Genomic DNA, 22,475 nt, shown 5'->3' on the forward strand with positions numbered 1-22,475 from the left:
CTTCCTTATTCATCCTATTTGGTTAACCTGAAGTGCATTTTGAAAGAGAAATACAGGAAAATGCTTTATTCTTTGCTTTTTGTACCAGTTTTCAAAGTGATGAGTTGATTCTCTGGCATCCTTCAGAGGAAGCAAGTGACTTTTGTTATTATGGATTTAAACATGTTTTATGTATTGAATATTTTAATCCACTGCAGTTATCCTGTGTAAACATTTTACATTTTGATGCCAAATGAGAGAAAGTACCTCCATGAATAGATACATTTTATAAAGCTGATATTTTTATAATTTTGGAAGCAAGTTAAATTTCCTCATCAAGTATCCATCTATTTCAAATGTCAAGGGCTTGAAGCAAGGATCTGCTGGAAATTTTATAATGCAAATCAAAACTCCAATGATGTATCATCTCACACCAGTCTGAATGGCTATCATCAAAAAGCCTACAGACAATGAGCACTGGAGAGGGTATGGAGAAAAGGGGACCCTCCTACACTCTTAGTGGGAATGTCAGTTGGTACCGCCACTATAGAGAAACAGTATCCCTTAAAAAAATAGGAATAAAACTACCATATGACGCAACAGTTCCACTACTGGGCATATACCCTGCTGCTGCTGCTGCTGCTGCTGTTGCTGCTAAGCCACTTCAGTCTTTGTCTGACTCTGTGTGACCCCATAGACGACAGCCCACCAGGCTCCCCCGTCCCTGGGATTCTCCAGGCAAGAACACTGGAGTGGGTTGCCGTTTCCTTCTCCGATGCATGAAAGTGAAAAGTGAAAGTGAAGTCACTCAGTCATGTCCGACTCTTAGCGACCCCATGGACTGCAGCCTACCAGGCTCCTCTATCCTTGAGATTTTCCAGGCAAGAGAATTGGAGTGGGGTGCCATTGCCTTCTCTGCATATACCCTGAGCAAACCATAATTGAAAAAGATACATGTACCCCAGTGTTCACTGCAGCACTACTTATGATAGCCAGGACATGGAAGCAGCCTAGGTATCCATCGACAGATGAATGGATAAAGTTGTGGTACATGTATACAATGGAGTATTACTTAGTCATAAAAAGGAACACATACAAGTCAATTCTAGTGAGGTGGATGGACCTGGAGCCTATCTTACAGTGTGAAGTAGGTCAGAAAGAGAAAAATATCTTGTATTAATGCGTGTATATGGAATCTAGAAAGATGTTACTGCTGAACCTATTTGCAGGGCAGCAATGGAGACATAGAAAATGGGCTTGTGGACGCAGTGAATGAAGAAGAGGGTAGAATGAATGGAGAGAGTAGTATTGAAACATATTACCATATGTAAGATAGATAGCCAGTAGGTATTTGCTGTATGGTGCAGGGAGCTCAAACTGGTGCTCTGTGATAACCTAGAGGGTGGGATGTGGTGGCAAGTGGGAAGGAGGTTCAAAAGGAAGGGGGCATTTTTATTTGCCCTACAGATTTTAAGTTTATTAGTTTGAGGCAAATTTTGTTTGTTAAAATCATTTATCATTTGGAAGTCTTAAAAATACTACTTTGTCAATTTTAGATTTTCTCTTTTCTGGTAAGGCTACTTCAGATATAAAAGGTATCAAACTGCCCAAAAATACTTTGGAGCTGTTGCTGCATAGACAGTGTGTCCTTTTAAAGGATCACATTTTGACTTAGCTGATCAAATGTTGAATTTTTAAAAATTATTAAAAAAATAGGTATTAAGAATCTATCTCAAAATGTGAATCATGTGAAATAACTATTCAGTTTGGTGAGTATGTTATAGTTTACATTTTTCCTATTAGCCTTTTGCTATATTTATTTTTTCATTTTTATAAATAATGCTGAGATTAATAATCTGTTTTGAAAAGCCTATTCACATTCTGATTATGTAATTAAGAAGTACTGGGTCAAAGGCTTTTGATATATATCTCCAGATTACTGATTTATACTCTGAGAATAGTGAGCACACATATGACTTTACTGTCATTAAGTATTCCTTTTTCATTTTTGTCAATTTGGTTAAATTTTTATTTCTTGTTATAGTGATATAAAAATGTTAATGAATCTACAGCCATTAGGTTTTCTACTTTGAGGAACTGACTTTTCATGTTCTTAACTAAATTATCTATTAGAACTGTAATATTTTTCTTACTTTGAATGAACTATTTATTAAGGATATTAGCAATTTATCTTACTTGTGATACTTTTCCCAGTTTATTTGCTTTTTAATTGTTTGTGTTTTTAACATACAGAAGTTTTAAGAAGTTTATTTAGTCATGTCTATTCATACTTTTATAAAATAATGTTACATTGTTTTTAAACAAAGTTCTTCCCACTAATAAATGTTTGCTTTTGTTATCTTCTCCTCTTCCTTTGTTCCCTCCTCCTCCTCATTCTTTTTAACTTTTAACTCTCCTGTTCATCTAGAGTGAAGTGAGAATCAGACTTTAGTGCCCTCCTTATCCTCTCTTCCCACCCTTACAAGTAGTTGTCTTTCCTTCCCTCCCAACAACTTAAGATGTTACCTGTGTCATACGATTAATTTCTTATTTATATACTCTTCTTGGACTATATTTTCCCATGGATCAATTGCTAGACTGCACTTGTTTTAATTACTGATTTTAATATTCACTAAGAAACCTTATCTTTCACTTTAGACAGATTTCTCAGCTAATCTTACCTATTTTTTTCTTCCCTGTGTACTTTACAGTCATTATCAAGTTTCAAAAAAGGGAAAGAAATCCCTGTGGAAATTTTTATTGCAATTACCTAAAACACATAAATTAAAGAATCATTATTTTTAATGCTTCAGTCTCCTTATTTAGATTTTAAAGGGATTTGTAATTTCCTTCACCGTAGCTCTCACAGTTTTCATCAAGGTTTTCCTTTGGTATTATGTTTCTTAATTACTTTTTTTTCTTCAGAGTTTTTGAACTAGTTGTTGCTGATATATAGGAAAAAGACTATTAATTTAAAAAATATTTGTGTTGTATGTAGCTGTTATTGAATCTGAGAGTTTTAACTTGGTTTCTTGACTTTCCCAGGTCTAGTATAATTTTCAAAAGAAAATTTTAATTTTGATTGACACCACTTTATTAAGTGGCTCATTATTAAGTTAGGATAAAAATAACCCAATTATACATTCAAAAATAACTTCACATTTTATTACAGCCATTTCTCCCTTTGTCTGATAGTGGAGTTATATATGATTCTGATGAAAGCATTCATAGTGATGAAGAAGAAGATGATGCTTTTTTTTCAGATATACAGATACAGGAGCACCAAGACCCTAACTCCTATAGGTAAATGAGGCTTTCTTCTTTTTCTTTCTGCCTTTTCTTTTGTAAAAATTCCTGATATTACTGGTTTTAAGCAACATTACTGTTATATCATGGATTTATACAAAAATTGACTTATACTTTCAGGTTAGGAATTCTTTACTTTTGAGGTAAATTGCTAGATAGTAGAGTATTTCACATCTTGTTTCAAAGAATAGCTGGCAAAAAATTTTTAGTGAGAAAAAAATACGTAATTTATTGATATGCTGTTAGATTCCATATGGCTGTGTAATAAAACCCTTTCCATTGTTGCATATCTTTTATTTTCAGATACTGTACTGCAAAAGTACTATTTTTTTTTAATAGTAAATGGTTAGGAAAAAACAGCTTATTTTCTGGGTGGGAGATTGGGCCAAACAATTGACACAGTACTATGTTCTCATGATTTTAGTTTTCAGTTAAGGTGAATTTTTTTTATTCTGTTCGAACAGCTGGGCTCTTCTACATTTGACAATGGTTAAGCTTGCACTTCACAATGTCAGGAATTTCTTTCCCATTGCTGGATTGGAATTTTCTGGTAAGTTTGGAATTTGAAAATTAATGCTAATAATTACCAAGTTTCTTATCCATATAAAAGAACTGAAAAAAAAAAAAAACTGCATTGGAGATGTTATGAGGTGTCTTGTTTATCTTAGGTTCCAGTGTGTGGTTTTTAGTTCACATGGCAAGAATTACTGACTACCTGGAAGGTTGGAAGAAAAGGCAGGAAACCAGCCTGTAGAAGCGGAACATTTTCTCAGCTCATATTAGAAGGCTGGTCTTTTGTTCAAAGCATTAATAATCCAAATGATGTTAGATTAACATTTTCAGATTTATTTCTATTTTCAGATGTTTTGGCTCTAACAATTTGGATTTTGTAAATATGTGGGGATGGTCAACATCTTTAATCAAAGTAAAATATATCCTATTACATTTTAGAGTTGCCTGTAACATCACCATTAGGTATTGCTGTGATTAAAAACTTGGAGAATTGGGAGCAGATCTTACAAGAGAAAATGGATCATTTTGAAGGTCCTCCCCCCAACTATATCAACACATATCCAACTGACCTTTCAGTTGGAGCTGGACCAGCTAGTCTTCGAAATAAAGCAATGCTAGAACCTGAAAATACTCCATTCAAGTAAGAATTCTCTTATAATGCTAATAAGGGTAGCTTGGCTTAACCTTTCTGGAAGACAGTTTGGCACAATATTATGCCAGTAGCCTTTAAACCATGCATGACCTTGAATTTGCAATCCTGTTTCTAGCAGTATATGCCAAAGAAAATATCTGAATTCTGGATAGAAAATTATTTTTCCTCTATTACGTATACTTCAATAGACAATTTTATAATCAGGAAGAAACCTTTATTTTTGTCATCATTTTAAGAAGTCTTAAATGCTTTGGGATAACAGTCTACATATGCAAATAAGATGCTACTGACCTTTTGTCTGTAATTTAATGCTAAACACAGTAAGGTTTTTTTATTCATGTTTTGATCTTCTGTCTGTTCATCTGTGTGCTATGTGCTTAAGTCACTTTAGTCATGTCTGACTCTTTACTGGCCCATGGACTATATCCCACCAGGATCCTTGTCCATGGGATTTTGCAGGCAAGAATACTGGAATGGGTTGCCATCCCTTCCTTCAGGGATCGAACCTCTTATTTCTTGTCTTTTGGTAGATGGGTTCTTTATCGCTAATGCTACCTGGGAAGCCCCTTTTGATAAGCAGCATCCTGTTTTTGAGGCAGCTGGCCATGATGTAGAGTATTGCTCATAAACTTGAAAGAGCAAGGCTTTTTAGTTTGTTAGGCTGTTAAAAATTAAATGTGGGACTTTATATTCATTGGTGATATGCTATAACCATCAGATCCAACCTAAAGGATAATTTGAAAAGAGAATAAAAAGAGATTCATTTGACTCTCAGCTCAGCTTGTCCATTTGGAGAATCATCAATTAGAGAATTAATTGCCAGATGAAGGAACAGTTTATAGAACTAAAAATTCAAAGTGAAACATTAAATTTTGTTGAGCTTAATGCTATATTTTCTTTGCAATAATGAAGGTTTAAAAAAATTATCTGCAAATAATGAAACATTTTCTATATACTAAAATAGTGTGATACATTGTTTTTGTTTTTTTTTATTTTTAACTAGATCCCGGGATTCTTCTGCACTTCCAGTCAAACGACTTTGGCATTTCCTTGTTAAACAAGAAGTACTTCAAGAGACATTCATGAGATATATTTTCACTAAGAAAAGAAAGCAGAGTGAGGTATTATGGGGAAAAAAAAACTCTCATAATTTTCATTTAGTTTTAACATTTCTAATGATTCTAGTGCTTGATTTATTTGAAATTTACTTTTGGTTTAACTCATTATCTTTCATACATCATAGGTAACATTGTACCAAACTTCAGATAATTTTTATTTCATAACAATGAAACAACATAGGTCCTTGGATAAATCCTGTATAATTAAATGAAAGTTGATAAGTCCTTTCTAATATTTGCCATTGGGATTTTACATGTAACAAACATTGTGAGGGATGGCTTAGGGAATTTAATATATAAATGAGTATACTCTATGTTATGATTCTCCAAATATCATTTAATTGAAAATACAGCATAACCCTTTATTTACTTAGCATTTAGAAATGAACAGGATAAACTGTAGAAGCAACAAACTCAAGATAATTTTGTGAGAGAGATTAAACTACAGAAATACCAAATGTGAGATGAAGGAAATTACTTTTAAAAAGTGAGGCAGAGATTCTACATTGCATGGTGATTTTTAAGCTAAATATAAGTTAGTAATGTAATGCCATACAGGGTTCAAGAAGAATCATGAATTTGAGAGAGTGGTGCTTTCGACCTTAAAACGATCTCGTTATAAAATGAGGGGTACGCAGACGGTTTATATAAGCATTTCAGTCCATTTGGTTATTTAATGAGCTAATGAGCAATTTGAAGAGTGTTCTGAGTGTAAGATGTGATTAAAGATTTGGCAAAAACAGTGAGAAAAGAAAAATGAATTATATTTCACACCAAGAGGGAAACTAACCATGTGGTTTAGTTTCCCAAGGCAGAAAATAGAATTGCCTCTCAAATGTTCCCCATGCCTATGGCATCAGAACCAAACTCATTCTTTTCACTAATCATTCACTCACTTGGATGGCCATTGTGGTCAGTTCTGGTCAACAGTCATTTATTTTTTCTGTGGATTTAAAAATTATGTACTTAAGTGAGGAACTGGAGGAATGAAGTATAGGGATTCTTTTGTGTCTTATAAGCTTTTTTGATAACAAAAGACCCCAATGGTATGGAAATTATTGATGTAGGGTTTTGTTGAGGGAACCCCAGAGCTAAATTCATTTCCTCTCATTTAATCTGTTGTTTACTGCATTTTCGATAGTGATACTGAGTCCAAATCCCATAAAGTAAGATATAGAAAGTCTAAGAAATAGATTTAAGATAAAAGATACTGCTTAATTAGAGCTCTGTTATTCACAGAAAGCCAGTTCAAGCCAGTTTATTGAAGGATCAATTTTCTGAGTGTTAGTTCTTCAAATTATTGACTGATTTCTTAAAAGTATGCTTTAGTTGTTCATAAGATTTCTGGCAGTTTTGTTTTGTTGAATCATCAGCCTCAGAGTGCTGTGGGAAGCCAGGGTCAAGGTTGATTGGACCCTCAGTACTTGTCTTGAGATTCAGGATCTGTTGTCTCCTTTCTGGTTTCCCTCATTCTTAACAAAAGTCGCCCTGATTCTGCCCCTTACCTCCACTTCTCTGTGTCCCTCCATCTCTGTGCTCTTGGAATCAGCAGGCCAAGCTGTATGTACTTTTCTGTTTTTCTACCAGAAGAGGCTCTCCAGGTACAGGGATGTGGGACAGACATAAATGGAACATTTCTTAAAATGCTCTTTATGTAAGTGTTGGTTGGCTCCAGCATGGGAAGTACGTGGCTGGGGGTTTACATGGAAGAATTTTTATCATGTACCCTTTTGTACCTTTGAATTTAAATTGTTGAATGAAATCAGTATCTTGTTCGTGCTTCGTGTTCAGTCACTCAGTCGTGTCTGACTGTGACTCCATGGACTATAGCCCACCAGGCTCCCCTGTCCCTGGAATTTCCCAGGCAAGAATACTGGAGTGGGTTGCCATTTCCTCCTTCAGGGGATCTTCTCCACCCTGGATCGAACCCCCACCTTGTGTGTCTACTGCATTGGCAAGTGGTTCTTTATCACTGTGCCACCTCCGAAGCCCAGTGTCTTGTTCAGTACTCTCCAGTAGAACTTTCTGTGATAATGGAAATTTGTATCTGTTCTTTACAGTATAGTAGTCATCAGCCACATGTGGTTATTGAGCAGCTGAAATATGGCTAGTGTGATTGAGGAACTGAATTTTTAATTTTGTTTAAACAGCCACATATGGTTAGTGGCTACTGTGTTGAAAGCACAGATCTGCTGAAAAAATGGTTTTCATTTATGAAAAACATTATAAAAACAATGTTAAGGCTGTTAGGACAAAATGAAATTGGTAATTTAATTCAGAAATATGCAAAATTTATTAAAACTACCCATATAATAAGAGTGGTTTATCTTTTTTGATTATTAAATAGGATATTGGTGGTCTATATGTTTGGTAAATCTAGTGAATTAATTACCAAAATTGACAAAATAATCCTAAGAATGCTAAAATGTTGGCTAATTTTTTTAAATCACAATAAAAATAAAATTCTGAGAAATGCTGAAATTTTAGAATCACTAGAAGATATGTTTACTCACTGAGTATGTTAGAGACTACTCTACAAAACAAGTCTTTGTGAAATCGGTACATGTGGGAAGCTTAGCCCCTTGATTAAAGGTAGATAGGGTCTTCAGCAGTTGGCTTCTGCTGAGTCACCCTCTGCACACATGTCCCATTCCTTCAGCGTCAGCTGCAGCAGCCCTCGGGCAGTCACAAAGCGTGGGGTGTTGGGCATGTTGGCTAGAGAAGCAGGCACTCAGGAAGTTTTGGTATTAGGAGGAATATGTTGCTGCGATGAAACCTTCAGAGGTTTCCACAGTAGAGCAGAAATACCACTTCTGATTGTAGGCATCCCTAATGGCTCCGTCATCAACCAGGAGCAAAGTTATTTGTGTGATTTCTTTACCAAGTCTTAGCTCATCAAACATGTACTTGTAAGGAGAAAAATCCAAGATTATGTGTAGTAAATGGTTGATGTGAATTTTAATCCTTGAATCTCTCTTCATGGATATATTCCTTCTGAGTAAGAATGAAATAATTATCAGTACTTTTAATCTGTGTTTAGGAAAAGTTTTCATTTTTTACTTGAAATAAACGCCTATAAGGATAGGAATCTATATAGTAGAGAATGCATCTGCTTGTATAAATAGGTTTTATTTTTCAAAATTTTGGGTTTTTTTGAGTTTACAGTTAGAACTTCCAAGTTATATAACTGACATACAAATAATGAATTTAATGAATTTTTGTTTTGAAATTGCTTTTAAATGTATGATACATAAATTTTGCATGTTTTGTGTTGTGTTTTATCTGATATCACATTTTACTCAGTTTAATTCTTAATGTTGTGCTTGTAAAATCATTTTTACCATCTTTAAGTGATGGAGTGTCCATTTCAATTTGAAGATTTTCTTTTTTTTTTTTTTACAATTCCGTTTCATGCGTATGTTTTGCATTTGTGACGATGTGGTGTTGTTTAAGTCTATAGAAGAACATGTGGAGCAGGTCAAACAAAACTGCGTAGCAGAAGATTGCCACATCAAGGTAGTGTTCCATGCTCTCAAATTTAGCTCATTCTTTAAAGTTCAAGGAGCTAACCCCGCATCTCTGATACTAACCATGATCTGCCCAGCTGGCTAACTAGTCAGAGTGCTCATTGCTCCCACACACCTCAGTGGCACAGGGTAGGAGGTGCTCCACTGTGTCAGGCTTGAGCTCTCTTGCAGTTGGTTCTTCTCCTTGTTGCTTCCTGTCCCATCTTCACTTCTGTCCCTTTTCAAAATCTATTCTAAAGCATGATTGTTTTATGTTTCCTCCTTCTTGATTCTGCCTCTTGTTTCCTTCCTGTCACCTGTGACTCTAAGCATAACGCTTTCCTCTCATCCATCTCCTTCATTCCTTTCTAACTGTTCTTCTCTCCAACTTCTTACTCCTATCTCATCACCCTTATTTAAAAATACTTCATTTCTTACATGACTCCATTGTCTTTCTGTGTCTTTTTCTCTCACATTCTTGCTGCTGTATCTTTGTGCACTTTGGGAAGAGACAAGAGACACATTTTCTGTTATAAACACTAATGAAAATTATGTTAGCTAATCTTTTGTGACAGTTACTCAGTATCCTGTAATCAAATGGAAATTTTGTAATTGGGGTGATTACAGGCATCAGAGAATCAAAGTTAATTCCACGTTTAATTATCAACACACTAAAATTACTGGTACCTTCTTTCTTGCTGCTGCTACATTTTCTTCTTGTCCTTTAAAGTTTTGTGGGATATACGTGTATCTTTATAAAGCTGTGCTGTGACAACTAAAACTGCTGACATGTGTCTTGTAGGTTGAAGCAGATCTGGGCTATCCAGGCGGAAAGGCAAAAATCATTCATAAAGAGTCGGATATGATCATGGCATTTTCCATTAATAAGGTAAATGCTTCAGTCATTATGAAGAATGTAGTACTTTGATTTAGTGAAATTGCTTAGTTATTGACTCTGCCTTTGCTTTATAGGCAAACTGTAATGAAATTGTTTTGGCTTCAACACATGATGTACAAGAGCTCGATATTACTTCTCTACTGGCCTGTCAATCATACATATGGATTGGAGAAGAATATGACAGAGAATCCAAAAGGTTTGCTTACCTTATGTAGTCTATTTATTTATTTATTTTTAACACCAAAAACATTTTGCATGGGGTATAGTAGTCAATTTTAAATATAGCTTTCTTCAAAGAGTCTATTAAATGGTTATGCTTGTGATTTGAATTGTCTTGAAAACTATGTGTGTCTCTCTCCCTTCATTTGAGAAGGAGACAAACATAATTGGTTTAGCTACCAATAAAAGGCTCTCCTTTACTTCAGTGTACAAAGTACTCCTACTTCTTCCATTAGACCCTGAGCTATTCCTAGGGTTTGAGTCAGAAAAATCCTCAAAGCCTAATGCTAATTACTGACATTTAACTCCAAAGAAATGTCAGAAATTTACACAGTGGTAAATAAATTTAGCTGATTTGGATAATTACTGTAAAAAGCAGAATATACAAATATATTAAGTAGACTGAGTCATATTTACTAATTTTCAGTGTTTCTTCTTTTCTCCTTATAAGCATACCTTTTTTTTTTTTTTAAAAGGTAAAAATGTAGACAGCCTTACTTTTCAGTAAAACTCTGGACACTGCACCAAGAGTGCAGGAACACTTTCCTATTTTGGGGTGTCTCCTCCACGTTTGCCCTCCCTCTTCTTTTCTCCAGACTCTTGGAAATTATATTTATATACTGGGAATGGTGCCAGGATAGCCTCTTCCACTGTTCTGGTTCTCACCTGTTAGTATAGAATATAACTAAGTTGCAGTCATACTTCAGGATAGATGGAACTGTGTTATATAACAATTAAAAATTAACATTTTAATGTGATAACTAATACCTCACTCTAGGAAAACTTTTAACTCAGATTTCTTTAAAATGTATGAATTTTATAAATGGGTATCTGTACTTGAGAACATACAATCTTTTTCTATACAGGATAAAAAGCCAATCTGTATTAAATACTTCAAAACAAACATTTGCTCTAATTTGTACAACAACAAAATTCCCCCAAACATTTAACTTACATTTTGCCTAAATGCAAAAAGTTAACCAGTACTAAAACTGGCGATGATTAGGACTTGTACCTAAGTTTTCCTCATGGATATTTATTCATTTTATTTTTTTAAAATAGAGACTGTCCTTTGGGTAGATAAAAAGGTCTGTAATTGGAATTTGTGTTGAAAAATGGAACTTTCACAGTAACACATGAATGTTTTCCACAGTTCAGATGATATTGATTACCGTGGTTCCACTACAACTCTTTATCAACCCACTGCAACATCCTATTCAGCAAGTCAGGTGCATCCATCTTCATCTCTGCCATGGCTGGGCAGTGGACAGACTAGCACTGGAGCTAGTGTGGTATGTCATTTACTATTAGGTATGGTTTCTGGATATGGACTCACTCAAAAATAGGTTTAAGTGACTTTGAAATAGGAATGGTGGGCTGCAGATCTGAGCCCTGACCAGTAGTTAGTACACCACAGTGACGATAGCTAGCATGCTGTGAGTTTGTCTCAGGTGCATGCTTTTTTTTTTTTCTCATAACAACCTAGGTGATTTGCATTTTATAAATGAGCAAACTGAGAGGCACATGGTGGTAAACAGAGACAGAAAGGAATTCGTGTCTACTCTGTGTTTGAAAAGTGCACCAATAACATTATTGTTAATCATGGTAGTCAAGGGGTCCCATTCTCATGTTCTGCTCTGAAGAATCTGGAGATAGTTCTGATTGTCCTCAGGGACGGGCACTTGGAGGAGAGTTCCCTTGATCCATAGATGAAGCCGCTCGGTGTCCTCACAGTCCACACAGACCAGGGCCAAGCCATCAAGTGACTGTGCTTCCCCAGCCTGTTCAGACAAGTGTCATGTATTTAGGGGGTCAGAAAATCCACAGCAGGGTTTATTTTAGTAATAATCCAGTGTGAGAGAATAAATGTTAAATTACAGAATTAGATGTGGCCTGAAGCATATCCTTCCTTATCTCTTCTGTGATGCCACAATATAAATTCATTTTCATCTTCTTTTAAAGCTTATGAAAAGAAATCTCCATAATGTTAAAAGAATGACGTCACACCCAGTCCATCAGTACTGTAAGTGTTTTATTCATCAACAAAGAACTGTGAGTGGCTTCTACCATTCTGAAGCTGGCTTATAGAATTGGAAGCATTGGAACCCTTTCTGTAGCTTTATGTCTTAAGTTTTTGCTTTTCCTCTTGTGTCTCAGATCTTACAGGTGCTCAGGATGGCAGTGTACGAATGTTTGAGTGGACACGACCTCAGCAGCTTGTCTGTTTCCGCCAAGCCGGCAATGCAAGAGTCACCAGATTATATTTTAATTCACAGGGCAACAAGGTTAGTTCTAGGGGGTTACTACTAAATTCATCGGAAAATAAGTGTGGGTATTTATGAATAAATGGCTAATAAAGCTACATCTAAAAACAAATTCAGTCACTATAAATTTAAGCTTAGCAGGCAGTGTAGTTTTGGGGGGCTCCAAAATCACTTCAGATGTTGGCAGCAGCCATGAAAGTAAAAGACACTTGTTCCTTGGAAGAAAAGCTGTGACCAACCTGCACAGCATATTAAAAAGCAGAGACTTCACTTTGCTGCAAAGGTCTGTCTAGTCAAAGCTATGGTTTTTCCAGTAGTCATAGATAGATGTGAGAGTTGGACTATAAAGAAAGCTGAGCGCCAAAGAATTGATGCTTTTAAACTGTGGTGTTGGAGAAGACTCTTTAGTGTCTCTTGGACTGCAAAGAAATCCAGCCAGTCCATGCTAAAGGAAATCAGTCCTGAATATTCATTGGAAGGACTGATGCTGAAACTCCAATACTTTGGCCACCTGATGCAAAGAACTGACTCATTTGAAAAGACCCTGATGGTGGGAAGTATTGAAGGTAGGAGGAGAAGGGGATGACAGAGGATGAGATGGTTGGATGGCATCACCGACTCGATAGACATGAGCTTGAGCAAGGTCTGGAAGTTGGCGATGGACAGGGAAGCCTGTCCATGGAGTCACAGAGGGTGGATACAGTGAACAACTGAACTGAGGCAGTTTGGTGTTTGTTTATATAGCCCTTTGGCTCTCAATAAGAGCATAAATCCACAGAATTTTGTGTGGATCAATTAATTATCCACTTACAGATACACTAAATATTCTGTGATTGTAAAGAATTCTGTTTTTGTTGCATGTATTGATGGTGCCCCTGTGTGAAGTTAGGCACCTGAGAGAAACCAGGTTTTTTTTTCCCCCCTAAATTATACTACATAAATTTGGAATAAAGCAGTGAAATAGGCATGGAAAAGCCTTTAAAAGGTGGCAGGATATCTGCAGTACTTGGGGTTTCCTGAGACCAACCTAGACAGCATATTAAAAAGCAGAGACATTACTTTGCCAACAAAGGTCCGTCTAGTCAAGGCTATGGTTTTTCCAGTGGATGTGTGGATGTGAGAGTTAGACTGTGAAGAAAGCTGAGCGCCGAAGAATTGATGCTTTTGAACTGTGGTGTTGGAGAAAACTCTTGAGAGTCCCTTGGACTGCAAGGAGATTCAACCAGTCCATCCTAAAGGAAATGAGTCCTGAATATTCATTGGAAGAACTGATGCTGAAGCTGAAACTCCAATACTTTGGCCACCTGATGTGAAGAACTGATTCATTGGAAAAGACCCTGAGCTGGGAAAGATTGAGGGCAGGAGGAGAAGGGGACGACAGAGGATGAGATGGCTGGATGCCATCACTGACTCGATGGACATGAGTTTGGGTAAACTCCGGGAGTTGATGATGGACAGGGAGGCCTGGCGTGCTGCGATTCACAGGGTTGCAATCTAGAGTCGGACACGACTGAGAGACTGAACTGACTGAGAACTACAGCAGCAGGAACATACGTACAGGCAGGATGTTGGTAAAGTGGGACTGAGTGACTCTCCTCTTGATAAGTGATTTTAACTTTGACATGGCTACTCAGAAGCTGTGTTTAATATTCACACTATTCTTACAGTGTGGTGTTGCGGATGGAGAGGGTTTTCTGAGTATCTGGCAAGTAAACCAAACTGCGTCAAATCCTAAACCTTACATGGTAAGTATCACTCAGTATTCCCAGGGTACATGCAGAGGCTGCCTTGTTTGTGAAGTGTTTGTTTCAGACAGCAAATCCCACTGGTAGATCTTTTGGGAAAGGGACCACTCTGCCAGGAACCGTAGCCCAGCACCCATCATTGCCCTCCTTCTAGATCAGAATAACCAAAACTGTGGTTTTCACAGCCTCAAGGATGATCATTGTATTTGAAAATTTTTAGGGGCCTTCCCTGTGTGTAGTACTATTTAAGATACATTTTTATTATACTTTCATCCATTTTGAAATCTATAACTTCCTAATGATAGAATTTTATAGTGATTCATTTTAGGTACTGTAATAAGAACCAGACAGTTCCATGCATGCCAGTTTGCTCCAGAATATTACTAGATTTTAAAATAACCAATCCCCATAGGCGACTTCATCCATTAATCCAAATCCCGTTTCAGTCATTTGATGATGCAGCTGAGCATGTCTGGAGATGATTCTCTTAAATTAATACATATAGACTGTGTCATAAAATCTTTATAGAAGTGGAAGTGACCTTCAATCTACCCTCTGGTCTTTGTCGTTTCTGTAATATACCAAAATAATTCCAAACGGAAAAATGTCTGTTTTATTTTAAATACCCTGCTCCTTTTCCTGACTCCTCACCTCCAAGTTTCTGTTCTTCCACACCTGATCCAAAAAGGAGAGTCATGTCTGTAAGTCATGTCAGTAAGTGGTTTGCTACAGCTCTGGAACATCTTCAGGCAGTCTTGGGCAACCTTAAACCTGTGCATTATTTTGCAGGACCACTTTTACTTTGTTTTTTTATTATTGCTCTTTACCTGGAGTAAAGGCAGGGCCCACAGAGGTGGTATTAAGGTTATAGTTTGACTTGAGTCCTTCAGGTCTAAGACTAGATGGGCATATAGGAGTTGTTCCTCTTTGGGTGGTGGCTGTTTGTTTTGATTTAATATTATTAAAGCTTATTAAATGTATTTGAGATAAGCACTAAAATTGCCTGGGCCCTTAATTAAATTGCTTGCTTAAATTCATGTACTTGTTCTATCCCTTTGTTACATAATCTTAAAAAAAGTTGGTGGTTTTTACTAGCTTGTTTGATATTAGCCAAATAATGTGCAGATGACAGCAAATCCTATCATTTACTCTTTATTCTAGATTTTAAAAACTGTCTCCAGCTTTTGCATGTAGTAAATGATTAGCAGAGGTGGGTGTGTGGGTGTGTGGGTGGGTGGGTGGGTGGGTGTGTGTGTGTTTACCACATCTTACTGGGTTCTGACATAACAGCAGCTGCACTTCGTCCCCACAGAGCTGGCAGTGCCACAGTAAAGCCGCAAGTGACTTTGCATTTGTTACCTCTTCAAGTCTAGTTGCCACATCTGGACACTCCAATGACAACAGGTGGGTTGACAAAGATGCAAACCAGGAATAAACCTATTTTAGGCAGAAAGGCACTCTTGCTAGAAAGTATGGATTTCTATATTTAGTCAGGTTTTTCAACCTCAGAAATACAAAAACTTTGTTACAAATTCTTTTGAGCAGTTTTCCTTATCAGAAACAGGCCAAAATTACTCCCAATGTAATCTACTAATAAGTATGTGGAATTCTTTTTAACTGGTATTAAATACTGGCAGATTTTTGAGACTCTCTAGCATTCTCGACATTTTCTTTGCCTTCGATTGTTTTCATTGGCAGCATGTGCCCATGAACGATACCTCTCATTTCCCTGTGGTGTTGATGCCCAGGGATAGAGAAGTGTCTCTTCTACTCAGAAAATAATGTCTCATTTACCCTGGAGTAATAACGGAAAAGAGAGAGGGCCAGGAGATGAGATGGGGACGAGTCAGGTGGGACCATGTGAGACAGAACCCTGTAGTTTGAAAAGGATAGACTCTTGGAAGAGATATATTCTCAGTCCTAACCTCTACCCTCATCCTAGTTGAGAATCACTGCTTTATAAATGTAAGTGAACCAAAAAACCATAAGACTCAATAAGTGAAAATATTTGATGTAAAGACATAGTTGATCCCAGTGATGACTTAGAACAACTTATCTATGATGTATTTTTATTAGAAATGTATGCCTCTGGGACACATTGATAACACCCGGAAACAGCCTCATTCATGGTGAGTCAACTCTTCAATTTTCATTATGCTATGAAAGAGTGCTTTCCTGGTTTTAACTAGTAAGTTCAGTGTGTATAGTTTGTTCACGGGTTAAAAATGGAGAAATACATAGAATGAATAAAATTCTAAAAGTTAACTGGAATGCTGGCTGGCTTGCTGAGGTAACTATGTATGGTCACAGACATCCAGCTAGGCTAGAATAATCTTTGTGTTGTATTCCCTTCAGAAAATATAGTATGGGGAGTGGTGCTACTAACAAGTCTTCCCAGATGGTGCCAGTGGTAAAGAACCCACCTGCCAATGCAGCAGTCACAGGAGACAAGAGTTCGATCCCTGGGTTGGGAAGATCCCCTGAAGGAGGTCATGGCAATCCACTCCCGTTTCCTTGCCTGTGGAATCCCACGGACAGAGGGGCCTGGTGGGCTTCAGTCCATATGGTCGCAGAGTCAAGGCTGTTGAAGGATTTAGTGGCAAAGTATTTATTGAGCTCAACAGAAATGAGATCATATTTTAAAGAATTAAACCTAACCATAAAATGAAAGTTAACCTTATGATGAATTAGAAGTATGAACAATGCCAATTGAACATTATTCCTTTTGTGACATGTTTCCACATTGCCATCCAAAAGATCAGTTTTCCACACAATGCCACCAAAAATGCTCAAAGCTCTAGTAAGTTTTGAGTTAAACAAAGCTAGGTGGACTTAAAAAAAGGTTTCTTTTACGATGAAGATGTATTATTTGAGAGATGTAATTTTCAATTTTGATTGAAAAATTCTTTTTTTAGTGAGTAATTATTAACATCTTTTAAATTAAGGCTTTAATCATATTAGAAGGCAGAGAGTCCCAGGAAGGATAGCTTCTTAATTTGTAGCTGGGCATTTTCACACTAGTATAGTTTTAATTACTTCGTTAAGAAGAATAGTTGATTTACAATGTTAATTTCTGCTATGTAGCAACGAGAGTCAGTTGTACCTACATTCTTTTCCATTATGGTTTATCACAGGATATTAAATATGGTTCCCTGCGCTCTAGACAGTTTTTGATGAGGCTTTATATATGGACAGGGACTGTGAAAGGGTGAATACTTGTCATTGGTGGGTATTAGTAAAGACATCGAGTATCACTGAGAAGCTTGTTCTCCTCTGTATTTTGGCTTCTGCATTCTTAGGAGACAGTATAGCTTAGTTAGAGCTTAGACTTCCTGTGTATATGTGTGTTTTCATACTGAGGTTATGAATAAGAAGTTTTTTCCTGTCAGTGCTTGCAGTCTTTTTACTTTGATCATGATTATAGAAATTTAGAAGGGAAAGTGTGGCAGTAATTTCTGTATTACTGAAATCTGTATTTAAAAATTACCAGCAGTGCCAAAGTAGACATGGTTTGGGAAAGGCTCTTGATGTTTCTCTTCAGGTTTCACATGCCACGATCATGGTGCCACGGTGCTTCAGTATGCACCAAAACAGCAACTCCTCATATCTGGAGGCAGGAAAGGATACATCTGCATTTTTGACATCAGGCAGAGACAGCTAATGCACACATTCCAGGCGCATGACTCTGCTATTAAGGCACTGGCTCTCGACCCCTGTGAGGAGTATTTTACTACAGGTTCAGCAGAAGGTAACATCAAGGTGAGTCGGTATGAGAGATGTGCAAATGTGCTTTTATGTTTATCTTCTATCAAGGCTGATTGGGAAGGGGAACCACAGCAAAAAACTCACCACCCTCTTTGTGTGAACACTGTCTGGCTCTTGCTTCCTTCCCTCCTTCCTTCTGTGTGGTTCTTGTTAGGACCTAGAAAACCAGATGAACTCAGTATACTCTCAGGTCATTAAAAAGCTTTAAGGAACTCTATGTGTTTAATTTTAGCATGGAGTTTCTGGGGACCTCCTCCCCTCTCCCCATTTCTGTCTCCAGTCCCTGACTCTATTTTGCACAGTTGAGGTTTCCAGATAAGTGAGGCAGTACTGTTCTTTTATACTGCCCCAGGGCCAAAGCTTAGTATGTTAGGAATGTATTTAATTGAACTAGAGATGGGGTTATATATGGTTAATATGAAATAAGAGGATGTGAAAAAAAGGAATTTGAAAGAAGGTACAGGGAACTGTAAGGATAGTAAATGAGCCCTGTTGAGTGGTGTTTCTATTAAATAAGCTGTTGGGAAGGAGGTAGTTGAGGGGGAAGTTTGGGCTTTAAAGAGGTCATTTGGGTTGGGAGAACATAAGTGAAGGCCATGTTTTTGAAAGTTTCTCATCTCTTTCTGAAAAGACTTACACTTTTTGTTTTCACGTTTTCCTCTAAACTAGGTTTGGAGATTGACAGGCCATGGCCTAATTCATTCATTTAAAAATGAACACGCTAAACAGTCCATATTCAGGAACCTGGGGGCTGGAGTCATGCAGATCAACATCACCCAGGGCAACCGGATCTTCTCCTGTGGGGCAGATGGGACATTGAAAACCAGGGTTTTGCCCAGTGCTTTTAACATCCCTCATAGAATTCTTGACATTCTGTAGGCTTAAAGGTTGGGGCTTTATTTTTATAAACACTTCAGTTAAAAACACCCTGCAGAAATTATTAGGCATTTCTGCTTTCCAAGCAGTTGTTTACCCACTGAAAACAATACAGAGAATCTCTGTGTAGAATCTGATCGAAGGTGAGTGTTAGGCCGAGTTGTGCCTATGTGGGCTGGTAGAATGACTGTGCATGTAACCTTTTATCATGCTGACAATATTTAAATAAAGCAAAAACCTAGTATTGTATGAAGGTAGCTATTCTTCACAGCATTTAGCAAACCTGACTCAGAAAACAATCAAGGTTAGAAGTTAGCCTGTAACTAAGTTATAATAATGAGAAGACTTTTGCACCAAATCTAGGAAGAAAATGTTGCTGTTTCAGGTTTTTCTTCCTATTCTTACCACTGATTGTAGCATGCCTGCAGTCTCCTTTGTTGAATGAAGAACAGTCATAAGGAGTTTGAAGCTCCAGGTCACCAGAAACACTCTAAGCTTTGGAGCCATGTTCAGTGACTAGTTCTCTGCTGTGAGAGGTTGTTCCCATTCTTTCCTGCTGAATATTTTTCCTGTTAGTGTTTATACTGAGCTAGTACTGTAATTTGCAAATGAGTGCAAATTTAAATGCAATGTTTTCCTCACAGTTTGCACATTCACGTTTTTTGGACTGCTAGTTTTTCTATTTAAATATTTGCCTTCATGTTAGGAATGTAATAGTTGGACATGACATATTTGTAGTTAACCAAATCATACCAAGTTAATACTTCTTTTTTTAGTCCAGTTTAGTACTTTTTCTTTTCACTCATCAAGGTTAAACACCCACAACATTTGAAGGCTATGTTGAAACTACACCAGTAGAGCATTTCATATCATAATTAAAATGAATGTTAGGCTTTTTGTGGCCAATTAATAGTTGATGAGATTGGTGATATTATTTATTATCACAGCCTATTGTATAAACTATGCAGAGTTAAATATTATTTGCTTGAAAAATATTAGCCAATGTTGTCATATTTTGATGTACTTCTTGGTTATGACCAAACATATGTTCTTGAAATATTGAAACCAGTGTCTGTGTGTTTAAATGTTTACCAGCAAATTGTCTCATCATGTTAATGAGAATGTTTAATGCCTGTGCAGTAAATAGTAACATATAATGGCATCAAAGCACCTTTCTCTGAAGGCAGTGTGGTATTTAGGCTGTGAAATACATATGTAAAAGAAAAATAAATGTTATTTGTTAGAGTTTTATCTCAGTTTGGTGTGGCATTCTTTGATAATATTTATAACAGTTGAGATCATTTTAACTTTAATAAAACTTTGCTTAACTATTGGAAAATTCTTAAGATATTGGGCAGTTCATTCATTTACAAATATTTACGAGTGCCTTCTATATGAGAAGCCATTTTAGGAAACGGGATATAGAGGTGACCAGACAGAAGGCACGCAATTTTGGGATTCAGTAGGGTAAGAACTAACATTACTTTATCTTCTTGTTGACTGAAGTTAGAGTGCATTTTGGTGTCCACACTGGTGAAGGAGCTAAGCTGGGGATGGTGCTCATGTGGAGGTGAAGAAAAGGGAGGATGCCTAAATATGTAGGAACACAAATGCGACAAAAATTGTAGGTATACACATACACTTACTGGGGCTTTCCCCAGTGGCTAAGCAGGTAAAGAATCCGCCTGCAACGCAGGAGACAAGTGTGTGATCCTTGGGTCAGGAGGATCCCCTGGAGGAGGAAATGGCAACCCGCTCCAGTATTCTTGCCTGGAAAATCCTAGGGACAAAGGAGTTTGGCGGGCGGCAGTTCATGGGGTCACAAAAGAGTTGGACATGACTGAGCATGCATCCATATACACTTAACCACAGTTCTGCATACAGTAACTTCTCTATGTTGCATTCTCTCCGTCACTGTATGTATGATACTAAAATAGTACCTGGTGATTTGGTCAATCTCTAAGGTAATAGAATTTTTCAAAATTGTAGAAGATGTACAATACTGTGTTAGGTGTGCAGTTGATGTATGGCAAAATCAATACAATATTGTAAAGTAGCCTCCAATTAAAATAAATAAATTTAAATTTTAAAAAAGTGATTCAGTTATATGTATTTTTCCAGTTCTTTTCCATTATATTGAATGCAGTTCTCTGTGCTATACAGTAAATCCTTGTTTATCTATTTTATATATAGTGGTGTGTATCTGTTAATCCCATCCTCCTGATTTATCCCCCATACCACCTTTCTTTCCCCTTTGGTAACCGTAAGTTTGTTTTCTATGTCTGTAAGTCTGTTTCTGTTTTGTAAATAAGTTCATTTGTATTATTTTTTAGATTCCACATATAAATGATATCATTTGTCTTTCTCTGACATTTACTTAGTATGAAAATCTGAAGGTCTATCCATATTACTGCAAATGGCAGTATTTCATTCTTTTTAATGGCTGCATAGTATCCCATTGTATATGTATACCATATTTTCTTTATTCATTCATCTGTTGTAAACAGTGCTACAATGAACACTGGGTGCTTGTATTTTCAAATCAGAGTTTTCATCTTTTCTGGATATATGCCCAGGAGTGGGATTTCAGGATCATATATGCTAAATCTAGTTTTAGTTTTTTTTTGAGGAACGTCCATATTGTTTTCCATAATGGCTACTGGAATTTACATTCCAGCCCAACAGTGTAGGAGGGTTCCCATTTCTCCACACCCTCTCCAGCTCTTATTGTTTGTAGATTTTTGATGATGGCCATTCTGATCTGTGTAAAGTGATACTACTCCTGGGCATATATCCAGAGAAGACTATAACTCAAAAAGGTACATGCATCCCAGTGTGCATTGCAGCACTGTTTCACAACAGCCAGAACATGGAGGCAACCTAAATGTTCATCAAAAGATGGATAAAGAAGATGTGGTGTGTATATATATACATACACACACACACACACACACCCCAGAATATTATGCAGCCATAAAAAAAAACACCAAAATGCATTTGCAGCAACATGGATGGACCAAGAGATTGTTATACAGAATGAAGTCAGAGAAAGAAAGATAAATAGCATATGACATTGTTTTCTTGAGGAGTCTAAAAAAGGATGCAAATGAACTTATTTAACACAACAGAAGTAGAGTTACAGATGCAGTAAACAAACTTACGGTTACCAGTGGGGTAAGGGAAGGTAGGGATAAAGTGGAAGACTGGGACTGACCTGCACACAATACTCTATATAAAATATCGGAGAAGACAGTGGCACCCACTCCAGTGCTCTTGCCTAGAAAATCCCACGTATGGAGGAGCCTGGTGGGCGGCAGTCCATGGGGTCGCTAAGAGTCGGACACGACGGGGTGACTTCACTGTCACTTTTATGCATTGGAGAAGGAAGTGGCAACCCACTCCAGTGTTCTTGCCTGGAGAATCCCAAGGACGGGGGAGCCTGGTGGGCTGCCATCTGTGGGGTCGCATGGAGTCGGACACGACTGAAAACATAAGGACCAACTGTACAGTACAGAGAACTCTACTCAGTACTCTAATGGCCTATATGGGAAAAGAATCTAAAAAAGTAGATATATTTTACTTGTTCTGAAGTCTTATTTTGTCTGAAATTAACATAGCTCTTTTAGTTTTCTTT

At 37.1% G+C, this 22,475-nt stretch overlaps 1 protein-coding gene across 1 annotated transcript in view; it reads left to right on the forward strand.

Moving 5' to 3' along the window:
- Window positions 1–20,092, forward strand: part of DMXL2 (Dmx like 2) — a 172,838-nt gene extending 152,746 nt beyond the window's left edge. Inside the window, exons 30-44 of the mRNA XM_069596524.1 lie at window positions 3,152–3,282; window positions 3,750–3,835; window positions 4,237–4,438; window positions 5,454–5,571; window positions 9,022–9,084; window positions 9,877–9,963; window positions 10,047–10,168; window positions 11,345–11,483; window positions 12,154–12,214; window positions 12,349–12,476; window positions 14,123–14,200; window positions 15,513–15,604; window positions 16,277–16,329; window positions 17,742–17,959; window positions 18,635–20,092. Coding sequence (XP_069452625.1) covers window positions 3,152–3,282; window positions 3,750–3,835; window positions 4,237–4,438; window positions 5,454–5,571; window positions 9,022–9,084; window positions 9,877–9,963; window positions 10,047–10,168; window positions 11,345–11,483; window positions 12,154–12,214; window positions 12,349–12,476; window positions 14,123–14,200; window positions 15,513–15,604; window positions 16,277–16,329; window positions 17,742–17,959; window positions 18,635–18,844 — 1,788 coding nt within the window. The 3' untranslated portion in view covers window positions 18,845–20,092. The remainder of the gene's footprint in view (window positions 1–3,151; window positions 3,283–3,749; window positions 3,836–4,236; window positions 4,439–5,453; window positions 5,572–9,021; window positions 9,085–9,876; window positions 9,964–10,046; window positions 10,169–11,344; window positions 11,484–12,153; window positions 12,215–12,348; window positions 12,477–14,122; window positions 14,201–15,512; window positions 15,605–16,276; window positions 16,330–17,741; window positions 17,960–18,634) is intronic.
- The last annotated feature ends 2,383 nt before the right edge of the window (window positions 20,093–22,475 follow it).

The sequence above is a fragment of the Ovis canadensis genome, chromosome 7 (genome assembly GCF_042477335.2).
Source record: "Ovis canadensis isolate MfBH-ARS-UI-01 breed Bighorn chromosome 7, ARS-UI_OviCan_v2, whole genome shotgun sequence".
NCBI classification, from domain to species: domain Eukaryota; kingdom Metazoa; phylum Chordata; class Mammalia; order Artiodactyla; family Bovidae; genus Ovis; species Ovis canadensis.